The sequence below is a fragment of the Notechis scutatus genome, chromosome 2 (assembly GCF_049901735.1).
Source record: "Notechis scutatus isolate UNSWTSFEM ecotype Mainland chromosome 2, rNotScu1.2, whole genome shotgun sequence".
Classification (NCBI taxonomy): Eukaryota; Metazoa; Chordata; class Lepidosauria; order Squamata; family Elapidae; genus Notechis; species Notechis scutatus.
Genome location: NC_142010.1, coordinates 159,335,175 through 159,351,857, shown reverse-complemented (window position 1 = coordinate 159,351,857; position 16,683 = coordinate 159,335,175). Strand labels below are relative to the sequence as shown.

Here is a 16,683-nt window from a genome sequence, read left to right as displayed (position 1 = left end):
AACATGGAATTAAAGATAAAGTTTTAACAGTGAGGACAATTAGCCAGTGGAACAGCTTGCCTGCAGAAATTGTGGGCGCTCCATCATTGGATGTTTTTAAGAAGAGTCTAGACCATGGGTGTCAAACTTGCATAGTCACGGCAGCATCACATGATATATCATGACTTTTTTCCCTTTCGCTAAACCGGGCATGGGCATGACCAGCACATGACACATCCAGCCCAAGGGCCACAAGTTTGACATCCCTGGTCTAGTTACTTATCTAAAATGGTATAGGTTCTCCTGCTTGAGCATGGGTCTGAATTAGAAGACCTCCAAGGTCCTTTCCAGCTCATTCTATTCTATTTTCTATTTTTCCCTCCGCCCTTCCTCATGTAAAGCAACCAGCGCAACATGTCTTATTAACTCTTTGCTTAGATATTTTGTTTGTTTGTTTGTTTGTTTTAAGCTTACTTCAAGTACACCAGTCCAGAAATTAAATGGAATTTGCTTCTGTTACCAGGATGCTCGGTAGAGCTGATCCAGGACCAGGCCAAACCTTTGTGTGGAATTATTAAGTGCAATATGGCAAGATTGGCCCAACTAATTTTGGCACAGTAGATCTCCTCTGAATGGGGCTATTAAGGGAGTTTTCATGGAAGGGAGGATGGATGGGAAATGTGTCATCTGCTTTTGGGTGGCAGCAGAGGTAAACTAGGTGAGCAGTCTGGATTAAGTGCAACCAACTTCAGCCACCCACACAGCACAAAGCAGCCTCTGGGTTATTCAAACAGGATGAAGTGAGATTATTATCATGTCACAGAAGATCACGTGGGGATTTGCAGAGCTGAGGGAGCAGGAGAGGAAACCAGTCACAGAGATGATGAAGGAGGGCTAGGTTGAAGACGAAGGGCAGCTAGAAGCCAAGGTACTTAGGGAAAGGGGGTTGTGCAAGGGGAGAATCTGGGTCCTGGATAAAAGCTAAGCCCTGAAATACTAAAAACAAAGAATATTTCCTTACTCCTTCTGATAATTACACAGGGCCTTGCAATGGTGGCAGTGGTGGCAGTGATGGTGGTGTTGGGAAATAAGAGCATGTGGGCACAAAGGAAGTGGCGGGGTTAAGCATGAGCCCAAGGGGGAAATTCTTAGCTTTATTGTTGCCATGCCTCTTGTCTATCTTTGTGTTATTAGAGTCTATGTTCATTTCTGCACATAATCTACTGCTGGGGCTGCAAGATACTTTCCATTCCTCTCTATTCAGCAAGGTCCTGTGGCTCCCTGATTTATCAAGTAGCACAAGATCAGTCTAAGAATCCCTACATAAAGATGCTCTAGATAAATCTGCTCTGTAGGCATATTGCCCTTTCAAGCCAAATTTCCCTTTCTTTGTTCAAAAGAACCCGTTCCAGAGAAAACATGCTCTCATTCTCTTTCTGCTCTAAAATTTAGCTCTACCAAGGCTGGACTACTCTGCAGCATGCACTAGCGCGCGCGCGCGCACACACACACACACACACACACACACACACACATAACCTAGAGATGTGGAATGAGCGATATAGCAGAAAACCATCACTTCCTTTGTCAGAACAGCAGGAAATGAAATGTTGCGACCCACAACTTCTCTCTCCTCAGCATTCCCCATAGCAACGTCCCTTCTGAGCAGCTTGTACTTTTCAAGGAGGCTGAGTGTGCAAGGGACATGTTCAGACAGGTTCTATGGGTTGGGGAAGAGCTGGTTGATCAAGATGCAAGCGTTGCCATGCTTCACCTATCATGGACTCCACTGGGTTGCCAACAAGGGCAGGCTGAGTTTTCTTGTGATGATCTCAAGTAGGTAGACTCCAAGGCTGTCTCACATCAAGGGCCTGCAAGACTGGCCTGCAAGGCACAACCAGCAGTTCTGCAGTGCAAGCTCTTTCATCACAGGAAGTGTCTGAGTTAGCAAACAGCAACGCAGGATGCAGTGGAGCTGCCAGTGTAGTTTTATTTCCTGCCATGGCAGCACAAAAGTGCTGCAAAAAGTGAGCAGTAGCAACCCTGCACCTAAGAGTGAGAAGGGTAGAGTGGCACTGTACTCACCTGCCCTTGACAAGGACTATTCATTGACAGAAACTCCCTTCTTCTATGGGCGTGAAGTGGAAAGTATTTGAATATTTCCATTGTCTATGCAGACTGGTATCTGTTTGCTTCTGACTGCTCAGGATGGGGGTGGGGGATCCAGACTTTGGAGAAACGGCCAAGTCAGAAGACATAATTTTTGTTTAGAAGTATGAATGCAGGGCTACCTTGACTATGGTATGCTTGGCAATGGAGGCTCTAGTGCTACTGCTTTTGTGAAATGGCTCTTCTCTTTTGTTTTGTTTTGTTTTTTTGGTTTGACAGATGGCGGCTCAGTCTGAAACAGACGGCTCAACTTTACTTAAGGCCTACCTTTGGCAAACAGTACTGCCAATTGGGGAGAAGGTGCCAGAACTGGGACCAGAAAGCAGCAGAGGCAGGTGCAAGATACAGAAATGGAAGCGAGTACAAAGCCAGCCTGAGAGTGAAGTCCCTGAGCCTGACCATGATGATCTCCCACCATTGGTTTTCCAAGACAGCAGAGTGACCACCAAGAGATCTATCTTCCAGAGGGCTTTCTCTCTGCCAGGCAGGATCAGCAAGGCCCAAGAGAAAAGCAGTAAGCTTAGCATGAGGAAGTACCTGCGTTCCATGTCTCATTGGAAGAACCAAGAGGGGCCCTCCCAAACAGTGTGGGAGACCAAGGAAACAAGCAAAGGTAAGGGAGGCTGTATTATCCTGCCAATTATGTGATGGATCCAGATGGGCTTCTGCATAGCTTGGGATTGGAGAGAAGAACCCAGTGCAGAGCAATAGTTAGTAAAATTAGGCCACAGTCCAAGGCCAGGTGTACACTTTCTGCTTTCCTCATCATCAATACCTGCCAGCCACCATTTTCTGACTGCAGGAAAAGACAGCAATGTCCTCTGTTCATTGTCATCTTTTTTGTAAATGCAATCCCCATCTGTTCTTTGAAGCTCAGCTTTGAAAGTTCTGTTTTCTGTCCTAAGCATCTTAAACAGTTGGTTCCCGGGGTGGGCTTCAGCTGGTTCGCACTGGTTCAGGCATACAAGATGTTAATTTACATCCAGTTTGGTGAACTGGTAGTTCCGATGACTGGTTGGCCCTGCCCCACCCAACCCCGCCCCACCCAGGAGTCCCCACATGGCCCATTTTGGATCCCAGGTAAGTGCAGGGGATGTGTGGAGCCCAGGGAAGTGGAAAATGGACCTCCCAAAGGCCCAGGGAGGGCAAAAATGGGCCTATTTCTGACCTCCAGAGAGTCTCTGGAGCCTGGGAAGGTAGAAAACAGACCTCCCAGAGGCCTGTGGAAGGTGAAAATGGACCTATTTCCAGCCTCCAGAGAGCCTCCGGAGCCCAGGGAGGTGGAAAACAGGCCCTCCACAGCCTGTTTTCGCTCCCAGGATGGTGCAGGAGGCCGACTAGGCCATGCCTACCATGGACATGCCCACCCAGCAACCGGGCAGAGAACTGGTAGTTAAATTATTTGAAGCCCTCCATTGGTTGGTTCCCCATGCTTCATTGCAATCTAGTGACATCCCCAACTCCAATTAGCTATAGTGCCTGGCATACCTCCCTACTGAAGTGCCTGGTTGCTTCTCTATATGATTATTTCATGCTGACCTGCTGGGCTGCAATGTTCTCAGCTGGTCAGAAGCTTCCTTTTCCCACTTCCAATGGCCTGTATACAGGGGTGGATTTCTACCGGTTCTGTCCACCTCTATAGAACTGGTAGCTCTGAAGAGCAGCAGATGCTGATGTTTTTGCCCACCCACCTACCCAGGCTTTTACCTGATCTTTATTTCCTGATTTTTCAACTTCAGCTGCCGAACAAGGCACAGCTGCAGTTAGAAAAGCAGGAAAAGAGGGTTGTTTCAAAGGCTGCTTCTCTGCAGGCAGCTGCTGATGACAATTTACAGGCGCAGGCTTGCAGCCTTCAGGGAAGCTCGTAAATCCCGAACCGGAAGTTAACCCTGTCGTATCCCACCCCTGCCTGTAAAGAAGCTGTTAAGCGAGAGAGTGAAGACAGCCCCTCCATAATAGTTCACAGAATATGTGGTAGATGCAGTAATAGAATGCTGAATCTGGCAAGATTCTGTATATAGGTGTGAAAATAATAAATAATTCAGCCTGGGAGAATCACCACGTGTCATTCTTAGATTTTTGGCCTGACATCATGTGTGCAACATTTGGGAAAGCAAAGGAAAAGAACAAGGACTAGATAATCCCTAAAAGGAAAAGACAGGTTCCCTATATAAAGGCCAGCCACTGAGGCTTATCTTTCCTGCACTGAAGAGCAAGAAGCAGGGGAATGACCAACCAGGCGTTGTGGCAGCCATGTCTGGATGGAAATTTGTTAAGTCAGTTTCAGAACGCTTGAGAGCAGCGTACAAGTACCTGCCATTTGGAATTACCCTACATTTTCTCTCACCTATTCTCCATTCTATCTGATGCTTCTGCCCCTTTAAATATCTATAGGGCTCATTCTGTGTTTTTTTTTTAATCCAAAATTCATGCGGGCATGCCTAATGCAATTCCTAGAACAGAAAAAAGTAGTGGTGATGGTGGCCTTCTCCACTGGGTTATAGGTAGACCAAGGAGCTCATGCTGCTGAACTGGTATGCTTCATTCATGTCACAGAATTTGGATTGCTTGAGCTAAGTTGGCACAGTCCTGGCCTGTTGAAACCTGAGTTAGTTATTATACAACAGATTTCAGGACTTTGTTCCTGTATGTGGGATCTCCTTTTTTTGTAATCCTCCATCCAATTCTTTAGGGGATTGTTATGATGATGATGATGATGATGATGATGATGATGATGATGATGATGATGATGATGAATTTGCCTCTCGACCATTTTAGGGAATAATAATGCTTGCTTTTAGCCACAGTTTAGAAAGTATTGTGCAATAAAATAGCAAATTGTTTTTCAAGCTTCTCTGCAAAAGCGTTGTTGTTACTAAATAGGTAGCAAAGTTATCTGAAAGTAGAGAGAAACCACACTTGTACTTTGTCTACACATCCATTCATTGTACTGCCTTTAGGGTTTTGTGAAAATGGAGTGTCAGGAGATCTTACTGATATTACTCAGTTTTGATTCCTGCTTGAGCTTAACAAGAGCCACAATAAAATGTGTCCTAGTTAAATGATCAGTAGAAGAGCTATTTTTCTTTTCTTTTGTCCGTCCTTCCTTTTTTGTCAAAAGACATTTTTTCTGTGATACTCTGTGAACCTGCTTGTGATGGACTGCCTTGCCTGCCTGCTTCTGAGGCAGCAATCCTTTTATGAAGGCATGAGAGCAGGGTGTGACAATGGAGTATGAACATGGATTAGGCTCTGTGTATTGTTAAGATGAAGCCAGGGTTCATTGCAGTGTGATTTAGAGTACATTGCTGATCTCTGGAACTTTCTTTTTAAATCTTGGGGTGCTTATGTTACATTGTAAGTACAAACTGTACAAAGTGGTAATAATTGTTGGCAGCTATTTCTAAGAAAACTAATCTCTCTCTCTCTCTCTCTCTCTCTCTCTCTCTCTCTCTCTCTCTCTCTTTCTCTCTCTCTCTTAAAAATACCAGTCTAGAAATCATTCCCTAAAATTTTCTCCCTGTCCATTTCTTCTCAAAGGCTCAGCCTGCCACCTCTTCCCTTTGCTTTCCACTTAACAGCTGACCTGAACATGGAAGGACTTGTTTGTCCTAATCACTTCCCATCCACAAGCTTTTCTTAATTTGGCTTTTCTTAATAACTTTTTGCAGTCTAATAATGAGCATTATTATTTAACAGACACTTTAATTGGCTCTATTTTGAAAAAGCTATAATCATTTCTGTGTGTCCCTACCTCCAGACATAATAATTGGGGCTTAGACTTCAACCTAATATTCACACATCATAATAAGCCAGTATTGTAAGAATCTGTATATTATCAAAATTCTTGTGTCTGTTCGTTTGTAACCTTCAATAAGAGGAAATGGTGCATCACAGGGCAACAATCATTGTATCAAGGTACTTCAAATGGGCTGGCTTACCCCATGGCAGAACCCATTACTCCCAGAGGAATGAAATCTGGGAAAGTTGTGACTGGTTCAGTGCTACCACACTGCTGCTACTTCAGCACTGCTATGCTACTGCGGTGAGCTAAGGTCATGTGATTTTCATTTCCAAAGGCCCCTGACAGCTTCCCACAAGTCAATAGAAAAGCTGGCAGGAAAGGTAACAGGATGGAAATTAGTCAAGGAGAGATCCAACCTAAAACCAAGAATAAATTTCTTGACAGTTAAAACAATCAATCAGTGGAACAGCTTGCCTTCAGAAGCTGTAGGTTCTCCATCCCTGGAGGTTTTTAAGAAAAGATTGGACAGCCATTTGTTCAGAAATGGTATAGGGTCTCTTGCTTGAGTAGGGAGTTGGATTAGAAGACCTCCAAGGTCCTTTCCAACTCTGCTATTCTATTTTGTTATTTTCTGTTGTGTTCTGTTCTGTTCTTCCTCCAATTGCACCTCCCCAGTCCCTCTACTGTGCTGGCTACTTGCCATGGTCAACCTCTGTGAGATGCTGTGGGACAATTTAATAATTCTATTTAATTATTTAAAATAAATTAAACATATTTTAATCTTTGCCATTCACATTTCATTTTGTCCCTCCTTTTGCATCTTTTCTTTAATTATTCTACTCTACCATTTCTTTGATATTAGTGTAACTCTTGTCCCGTTGTGAGTTGTCCTGTGATGAGTTGGCTATGGCAAGTTGTCCCGCACTGCAGCAAGTTGGCTGCAGCAAATTGTCATAGACCCAGTCTTGACTCCTGGTGACTTCCTCACATAGTTCTAGCAGTTTATTGTTTCAAAAGTTTTCCCTGCTTCCTTCCTGGGGGTGAGAGAGAGTGCCTAAGGCAGGACTGGAATTCACAATCTCCCCAGTTTCTACCCTGATGGATTAACCACTACACTAAGCTGACTTTCCATAGTAGTAGGATGTATTTAAAATAAACATGTTTAAGACTGTCTTGTTAATGTGCTGGTTTTAAGATTTTTTTTTTACTTTGATCATTTCTAGCCTAATAAGAAAATGAATTACATATGTTCAGAAAGGCAGTGCATACATGGAAATTATGGTGGTGATAATGATGATAGGTATTTTGTTGTGAAAGATAAAATACTGTAAATCCTTTTTTACTTTTTTTGCAATTATAAAAATACTGAAAATGTATCTAATGCACTGCAGCAGACATAGAATGGAGAGGATGCTACTCTTTTCATCTGTGGCTTCCATTAATTCTATATTTGCCCCTTAATTAAAAATATATTCATTAAATAGATCAACGGGTTAACCATATTCTGGAAGTATCAGGATTCATCCACCTAGAAGTATCCTTTTTGCTCAGGGGAATTTATAGGACCTCAGCACTGTCCTTCCAACTTTCCACTCCTGGGCCCCATTTTGAAAGATAATATGTGCTTTTGCATTATGAGTTGTACAATGCTCATAGCTGTCATTTGGATGTAATGGTGCATATTTACATATATATAATAAGTTTTAAATACAGTCAAGTCATTTTTAAACAAGTCAATTAAAACCGCTGAACTGGTGCTTACTTGAAAATGTCCTGCCTTGGTATATGTTAGGTCACAAGTGGCTACTGTTGTTCTCTGCATGCAACTTCCAGAGCCCTCAGAATGATAGGACCAAAAATTTTGGACCCTTTATTTGTCAGAAAATGGAATTCAAAGAGCAAAGTGTATTTATTTAACTGTTGCACAATCTCGAAGTACTCAATTTCTTCTTAAAACCACAGAAGCCTAGAGATGGAAAAGAAAAGAGAGCTTTGGCCTTCACCTACTTCAATAATTTCATTCTTTTATTTGTTCTTCTATCTATTAAAGAGAGAAAAGGCTGGAGTATTTTTTGTTTATTAATATTGGAGTTATAACACTGAAAAAGTCGTGTTATATGCTTACTACTAATTTAAAAATCAGCTTTTGGGAGATCACAATTTTGCTATTATAAAAACATGCCCATAAAAATAAATAAAAAACCAGAAGAAATATCCTGTCAATTGTGGTATAGCCCTCAAACCAATAAGTTGCAATAGAAATTCAGCTGCAAAGATTCTTCAAATACATATCTTTGTACCAGGGGTGGGATCCGACTGGTGTAACTACCGGTTTGGTGATTTTACATTTTGCGCATGCAAGCGTATTTCACGCGCATGCGTGTGTGTCTATCATTGTCATTCAGCTGCCTGTCCAAGCTGAGCGGCGCTGCGTGCAAGTGCGCAGCGGTTGAAAAAGCACTTTTTCCTGCTTTTTCAACCGCAGCTGTGTCGCGCAAAGCAGCTGCAGTTAAAAACGCAGGAAATAAAAGTCAGGTAAGAGCCCGGGTGGGCGGGTAGGCCAAAACAGCAGCAGACATAAAACCGGTTCTATGTATGCTCTCTGTTTGCTGCTTTTCAGAGCAACCGGTTCTACAGAAGTAGACAGAACCGGTAGAATCCCACCCCTGCTTTGTACCCTAAAAAGATATTGCTGTTTTTATGATGAAATCATTGGAAGTCCCGTTCTTCTGATTAACTTGCATGGTGTACCCCAAAATAAACACATGCATGCATATACATGCTCTAGATTACTTATCCCCCAATCAGCACTTTGCCACTGACTGGGGATTATGAGATATTGGAGGAAAGGAGGCCAAAAAAGAAGTGTAGGGAAGGGAGAATGGAGATTATATTCATAGATCATATTTCTTTCCCAGGTTACCCAAACTTCCATGGGCAATTTCCTCTTGCATGGGAAAATGTTTGTACTGCAACCTTTTAATAAAGACTGTTGCCATATCCTCCTTTTCTGATGTCAGTAGTTTAGCTAGAATTAAAAAAAAAAATTGTGCCCACATTTCTTGGCAAGTTTTTCAGAAACAGTTTGCTGTTGTCTTGTCTCAACGGCTGAGAGAGTGTCTGACCCAACCAGTCTTGCACGTAAAATAGGAGCATAGCTCAAAGTCTCCCAATTTCTAGCTGAGTAACTTAACCACTATCCCAAATTTTATTGTCTAAACTCAATGACTTAAATGATAAAAGATGGATCCCCCAGTTAATGAATTATGCATATACATTTTCAATATAAATAGTAGGGGGAGGGAGTAAGATTAGGCTTATTCAATTTGATCTCGAAACACAGACATCCTAACTATTCATTTATGTCAGAATATAAAAAGTGGTTCAGATTTGCATGAATGAGTCAACTGTATCCTCTTGCTGTCACAACAGCCCAAACTCTTTACTAAAACTGAAAGCACACAGATGTGACTAAAGATATTATGCAGTGTCTTAATTCAGCAACTAGCTGCAAGCCTTTTTCCCCACAAAAAGCAGCTCAATATTTGAATCAACATTAATTTTGGTTGGAAAGATAATCATATAAAAACATGATTAGGATTTTATGTATTATGTAAGTGCTCCTGTCCCTCACTATCTGCAGTTGTTTCACAGTAGGCCCCATGCTTAGAAGGAAAGAAATGAGGCAGTCAGCTGAGCAAGGTATCATCACCTTGCTACTTCTATTGTATCTGATGGATGCTGCAAAGTTGCTCTAATTAGAAAGGCTTCTAATCAGAACTCAATAATAATTCCAAGCTGGGAGGAGGGAACAGAATATTTGACCCCTCCCTCTCCCCCCCCACTTCTTCCTGCTGCATCCTCTCGCCTCACAATCAGGAGGCTGTGAGTTCAATCCTAGGTTTTTATTTGCTATCAATGCTGCTTATATTTGGAATAGACTCTCCTGCTGGAGCAGGGGGGTGGACTACATGACCTCCAAGGTCCCTTCCAACTCTGTTGTTCTATGTTCTACCCAGGGGTGGGATTCAAATTTTTTAACAACCGGTTCTGTGGGTGTGGCATGGTGGGTGTAGTTAGGTGGTCATGTGACTGGGTGGGTTAAAAGAAAGAAACTCACTTTAACAAAGCTCTTGGAGCAGGGGGGTGGACTAGATGACCTCCAAGGTCCCTTCCAGCCCTGTTGCTGTGCTGTTTCAAAGCATCCTCTGAAGCTGCATCTAGTGCCAGGGTTTGTGGTCTTTCCTTCCTCTCCCTTTTCTCTCCCTCCCTTCTTCCCTCTATCCATCAGTCCATCCACCCATCCATTTCTCATTCACTTTCCCTTCCCTCGTTCTCCCTTCCTTCCCTTTCTTTCTTTCTCCCTTCCCTCCCTCCCTCTCTCCTTTCTTTCTTTCTTTCTTTCTTTCTTTCTTTCTTTCTTTCTTTCTTTCTTTCTTTCTTTCTTTCTTTCTTTCTTTCTTTCTTTCTTTCTTTCTTTCTTTCTTTCTTTCTCTTTCTTTCTCCCCCCTCTTTCTCTTTCTCCCTTTCCTCCCTCCCTCTTTCTTTCTTTCTTTCTTTCTTTCTTTCTTTCTTTCTTTCTTTCTTTCTTTCTTTCTTTCTTTCTTTCTTTCTTTCTTTCTTTCTTTCTTTCTTTCTTTCTTTCTTCTTTCTTTCTTTCTTTCTTTCTTTCTTTCTTTCTTTCTTTCTTTCCTTTCTTTTTCTTTCTTTCTCCCACCCTCTCTCTTTTTCTTTCTTTCTTTGCACCCGCCCCACCCCTGGGCCCCATTTTGGGCCTAGCAAGCTTCCCTGGAGCCTCAGGAGAGCCAAAATGGGGCAGGGGGTGTGGGGTGTGCCTCACCCCCATGCCCCATTTTGGGCCTAGGAGGCCTCCCTGCACTTACATGGGAGCCAGAACCAGGTGCGTGGAGATTCCTGAGAGGGGCGGGGTGGGGCCAGCGGGTCTTCGGAACTACTGGTTCGCTGAACTGGATGTAAAATTAACATTTGGTTTGCCCGAACTGGCCCAAACCAGCTGAATCCCACCCCTGATCCTAACTTAATGTCATCCCTTTTCTCTGTTATTTCTTGTCCATTGAAGTCAATGGTTCAGGAAGTGGGAGCATGTGAGGAAAATCATAGTAATGAAAATAACTTGGAGTAAAGTATGATTGATTTGTCTATAGAACTTCATAAAATCACTGCAAAATGTATGGGACACAGCTAAAGCATATATTAGGGATTAGCTATAACTTTTACAGCAAAAAAGAATTTAAAAAAACATCAAATGACATTAAGGGAAGAATTTTAAAAACTTGAATTGAATTCCAGATATCCACAAAAGAAATTTAAAAAAAAACTGAATGGAAATAATAAAACATAAACTGAACTTAATAGAAAAGGAAGGATTGGTGCAACAAATAAAAAGAGCAAAACAAAACTTCTTTGAAAATGCTAATAAACCAGGAATATGGTTAGCCTACAAATTGAAAAAGGGAAAAGAAAAGAAACTGATAAGTAAACTACAAGATGTGAAAGGGAACTTAGAGTTTCAAAATGAGATAAAAAGAAAATAATTAAAGAATGTAATGAAAAGTTATATGATAAAGAAATAATTTGGAAGAAAATATAATACAATACTTGGAAAGACCTAAACTACCAAAAGTGCCTGAGAGCATTAAAGATAAATGTACACAGAAGTGTACATGTGGTGGTAGAGTATTTTAATATGCACAAAACATACCTTGTATGCCAGCAGTGTCTCTGTGTGTGTATGTATAGGTGCACAGAAATAAAATGCAGAAAGTGGGATATAGCCTTACTCATCTTCAGCTGTTTGTAAGATTGGTTGCAGCTGGAGATATCTGGAGGCAGCAAAAGTGCAGGCAAGAGTCTCCTCAGGGCCAGGAATGTGACAGTCATTCCCTTTTTTCTTCTGCTCTTCCCTGAGCTTGAGCCTGATTATCAAGCAATATCTTCTAATCTGCTGCCCTCTGAATGTTTCAGTCTATAAAACTCTTTGTTCTAATTATTATAGTGTTCCAAGGGTGATGGGAGTTGTGTTCCAATGCATTTGTGTGCCAAGTTGAGAGAAACTGCCATCCACAGAAGGACTGCAGCATACAAGGAAGGCTAAAGACACTCCAGCCTACTTTGTACTCTTCCATACCCCACAATTAGCTCCTCCATCGTCAATGTCTGGGAAATCAGCAGCGAATAAATGCTCTACTCTTATCAGTATCCTTTCAGCCCAGTCCATTGAGAGGCCTTCTTGCTGTTGGCTCCAGGATACCAGACATCCCTCTAGTCTAGCTCCTCCTGCTTCATTAGCCATGCATGATTCATTTCTGATGAACCAGACCAAATGGAGCATCATATACAAAGATGGCAAGTACGTGAGGGAAGTGGATAAAACCACTTTCCTCACATACTTAGGCTGGTTCTGCTTTAAAATGCAACTTCATTTTATCTCAGAACCTATTGTATCTCTGGGGCCTTGTTTTATCCTATCTCATTTTGACTAAATGAGTCGTTGACAAATATATTGCACCCCACACCCACATCTTTCAGGACCTCAGATTTCTTGTTTCAAGGGTGCTGCCAGAAGTGATATTCAGCAGGTTCTGACCAGTTCTGGAGAACCGGTAGTGGAAATTTTGAGTAGTTCAGAAAACCAGCAAACCAGCAGTCCCACCCACATCTATTCTCTGCCTCCCAGGTCCCAGCTGATTGGCTGGGTCTTTTTTTGTTGCGCTGCACAGGAGAACAGAGCTGGAAAGCAGGTTAGTGGGGTGGGGAGGGAATGGAGATTTTGCAGTATCCTTCCCTTGCCACGCCCACCAAGCCACGCCCACAGAACCAATACTAAAAAAAATTGAATCCCACCACTGGATGCTATCTTCTGGGTCTTTGCCAAGACAAATAAATGACTGAAGAGCAGAACATATCCATTTCCTGAACACCTGACACATGTAAATAAAAGATCAGAATCAGAATAGAGCTGGAAGGGACCCTGGGGATCTTCTAGTCCAACCTCCACTGAAGCAGGAGATCCTATACAATTTCAGACAAGTGACTGTCCACTCTCTTCTTAAAAACCTCCAGTAATGAAGCACTCACAACTTCTGAAGGCAAGCTGTTCCATTGGTTAATTGTCCTCTCTGTTAGGAAGTTTCTTCTTAATTTCAGGTTGTTTCTCTCCTTGATTAGTTTCCATCAATTGTTTCTTGTCCTGTCCTCTGGTGCCTTGGAAAATAAGCTGACCCCCTCCTCTTTGTGGCAACCTCTCAAATGCTGGAATGCTGCTATCATGTCCCCCCCTAATCCTTTCTTTTTTTTTAGACTAGCAAAATGCAAATCCTGCAACTGTTCTTCATATGCTTTAATCTCAAGGCCTTTAATCATCTTAATTGCTCTTTGCATTTTTTCAAAGGCTTAACGTCTTTTTTGTGATGTGGTGACCAAAACTGGATGCAATATTCCAGGTGTGGTCCTACTAAGGATTTATAAACTTCACATGATTTTGATTCTATGCCTCTGTTTATACAACCAAGGTTTGTATTAGCTTTTTTGGCTGCTACCACACACTGCTGGCTCATGTTTAAGTGGTCATCCACCAGTACTCCAAGGTCCCTCTCACAGTTACTGCTTTTGAGCCAGGTTTCATCTAATCCAGGGCTGTCAAACTTGCAGCCCATGGGCCGGATGCATCACCTGTTGGCCATGCCCACACCTGGATTAGCGAAGGGGGGGAAAGTCACGATACAGCATGTGATAATGCAGTGACAACACAAGTTTGACACCCCTGATCTAATCTGTACTCGTACCTTTGAAAAAGGCTCCATGATGGTGGGAAGGAAAATGTGAGAAGTGCTCACTCTTCTATATCATATATTAGAAATCTGATCCTGGTAAGCTTAGAGTCATAATTCCAGCTCATTCACACATTATATCCATATTCCTCCCTACAGGTGATGATTCTGTTGTCCAGTTGATTCCAAGCATGGGTCCTGATGTTCCTCCTTGGGATGTGGCTAATGTATCTCTGCAGGATGGACGACTGATCTTATGGGGCAGAGAGGAGGAGGTGGGAGCATCTCTGACTTTTGGAATTCAAGAAGGAGCAGGAACAGAATCTAAGCATGCTCAGAGGTTATGGGGTTGAGGGGTAGATTAATAATAATATATCAGAATAGTGAATCTACCTACAGAGTTCTCTTTTCTCTTTTAGAATCTTCTTGAGAAGCGGAAACGAACCAGCAGTTCTGTTTCAGAGAATAACTCAACATTCCAATCAGATAAAGAGAATAGTGAGTGTTGTCTCTTACACACCCATATTCCTAGGCTAAATATGTGACCAGCTTACTGGAAATGAAGAAGGGGTGGCTGAATTTAATTTCAACTTGTTCCCTCTCATTCACCCTATTATTGATATCAAGTCTTTCTTAAGCGTATTCACTGTTTCCTTGGAGTTGAACAGTGAGCAGCAGGACTGCTTGGCACTCTTGCCATTTTATCTTGTTTGCAAGAATGATCCCACATTTAACTGGGATTAACACTTTAATCCCCAGAACTAGCCATTTTAGACCCTTAGTAAAGGAAGAATTTTCTGAGTATGAGAGTTTTTAAGAATAGCCTCTTTCCTGTAATTATAGTTGCTTTATCAATGAAGTTTTCAAGAAAAGCTTAGTAAACCTGTCTGAGATGATACCAGAATTAGGCTGCTGGGATTAGAAAAGCTTCAAAAGACCCTTCCAATCAGAGATGGTATTCAGCAGGTCCTGACCAGTTCTGGAGAACCGGTAGCGGAAGTTTTGAGTAGTTCAGAGAACCGGCAAATACCACCTCTGACTGGAGATTTTACAGTATCCTTCCCCTGCCATGCCCACCAAGCCACGCCCACAGAACCGGTAGTAAAAAAAAATGAATCCCACCACTGCTTCCAACCCTTTGATTCTATAATCCATTTGTCCCCCAGCTGTTTCACTGTGTTTGACTTCTATTTAATTTACTTTGTTACAGCAGAGTTTTTCATAAGAGGACAGGCTCCTGAGAAAAAGGCTTTCAAGGATGCTTCTTCAGGCACACAGCTTGGCAATGTGAAGGTACAAGAGGTGTGGGGGAGAGGGGTAGACAGGGCAAGAAAATCAACTAAAGGTACTCTCTTGATGACACCCTAGCTTCTCAGGGTCTCTCTGTGGCCCTGCTTTCCCTAGTTTAGTATTCCCAGATGTTCCAGAATCTGGAATTAAAATCCTATTCTAGGAATGCTACTCCAGAGTTGTAGCAGCTTGTCACATTATTCTTGTCCTCCCTCAGTCATTGTAGATCATTGTATCCTTCTGCTTCATCTCTCCTCCACCAAGTGCTCAGTCACTTGTATCTAGCTGCATTATCTCCAAATTTCCCACATTAAAGTAAAAATCAATGTTTGAGGCCTTGAGGGACATTCATTTGGGAAGGTGCTGTCTTTGGCTATGATACATGGCTTGGATCAATTGGTCTTAACTGCACCACAAGTATCTTGCTAAGGCATAGCCCATTTATTCTTGCTCTCTGCTGGGGAGACATTGCCTGGGTTGGCTTCTGAAAGGCTGAGAACTTTGGAAGAACACTGGGCCAAAAAATTTCTATCGCTCTTTCAGCTGTGCCCCTTAGCTTCAAAGGTAGGAAAATCCTCATAATTATTCCTTTTTCTTATCCTATTTCCAGGGAATGCTTTGGAGACGGTTCAGAGATTGGAAGGGACGGGTCCATCCTAACACTGATTCCTCAAGTGAATCTGTTGTGAACAACAGGTAGGCTCCAACAGGAATTCTCATCTTGTGCCTTATCTTGTGCACCTCTTTCTTGATTCACTTTGTTTTACTAAACATATTGGTTTAGGTGTGATGGGCTCAACCTATTCTTTATGTTTCAGTTGGTATCCTGACAGCAAGTTTGAGATATGGTTCCAAAGTGTTATTCGTCTGTTCTCTGAGTTTCCATTCATTTAATCTAGATTTCTGCAATCCGTTGCTTTCTCAGATGGGCCATATTGGTGGTGGTGGTGGGGTGTTCATGTGAAATGTACCAGTTGGGGAAACTGATAGTCTGACCCAAAACGAAAGATCTGAATATTTTATAACAGAGAAAAATATTGGAGAATTGTGCAAGAGAAAATTAAAATTTAAGACTGAAAGCATCTTTATAAAGTACTGTAACTATTATGGCATATAAAAGGTTGCTAGATCAATGTCTTCCTGATAGTTTAAAATGCCATGAAAGGATGCTATGTTTACTCTTTTATTATTACTAATTTACTGCCACCTTAAGGCAGCATGTGGCAATAGCTGTCATAGCTGTCCCCAGAACCCGTGATATTCCAGCAGTTACTTCAGCTCTGTCTTGAGCCCAAACAGTAATTTTCACAGTTTGCTTCATTTGTAACTTATCATCAGGGGCCTTGTTCTGGAATACACTTCCCATTTCTTCATCCCAAATAGGCTTCTGGGCAGGGGTGGGATTCAAATTTTTTAACAACTGGTTCTGTGGGCATGGCTTAGTTGGTGGGTGTGGCTTGGTGGTCATGTGACTGGGTGGACATGGATTGGTGGTCATGTTATTGGCTGGGTGTGGCCAACTCAACATCATTCACATCGAGGCATGCATCTCCTCACCTGGCCTCTCATGACTGTGGGGATGCTGCAACAGTCATAAGTGTGAAAAATGGTCATAAGTCACTTTTTTCAGTGCCATTGTAACTTTGAATGGTCACTCCACACAAGCAAAGTACCAGCAAAGGAGGAGAAAAAAACTCCAGAGAAGTTCCA

The 16,683-nt window shown here is 42.3% G+C and overlaps 1 protein-coding gene across 1 annotated transcript in view; it reads left to right on the top strand.

Moving 5' to 3' along the window:
* Nucleotides 1–824: 824 nt before the first annotated feature.
* RASAL3 (RAS protein activator like 3) overlaps nt 825–16,683 on the top strand; it is a 48,154-nt gene continuing 32,295 nt past the window's right edge. The window contains exons 1-6 of the mRNA XM_026679637.2: nt 825–907; nt 2,368–2,761; nt 13,843–13,958; nt 14,103–14,181; nt 14,894–14,976; nt 15,584–15,669. Coding sequence (XP_026535422.2) covers nt 2,368–2,761; nt 13,843–13,958; nt 14,103–14,181; nt 14,894–14,976; nt 15,584–15,669 — 758 coding nt within the window. The 5' untranslated portion in view covers nt 825–907. The remainder of the gene's footprint in view (nt 908–2,367; nt 2,762–13,842; nt 13,959–14,102; nt 14,182–14,893; nt 14,977–15,583; nt 15,670–16,683) is intronic.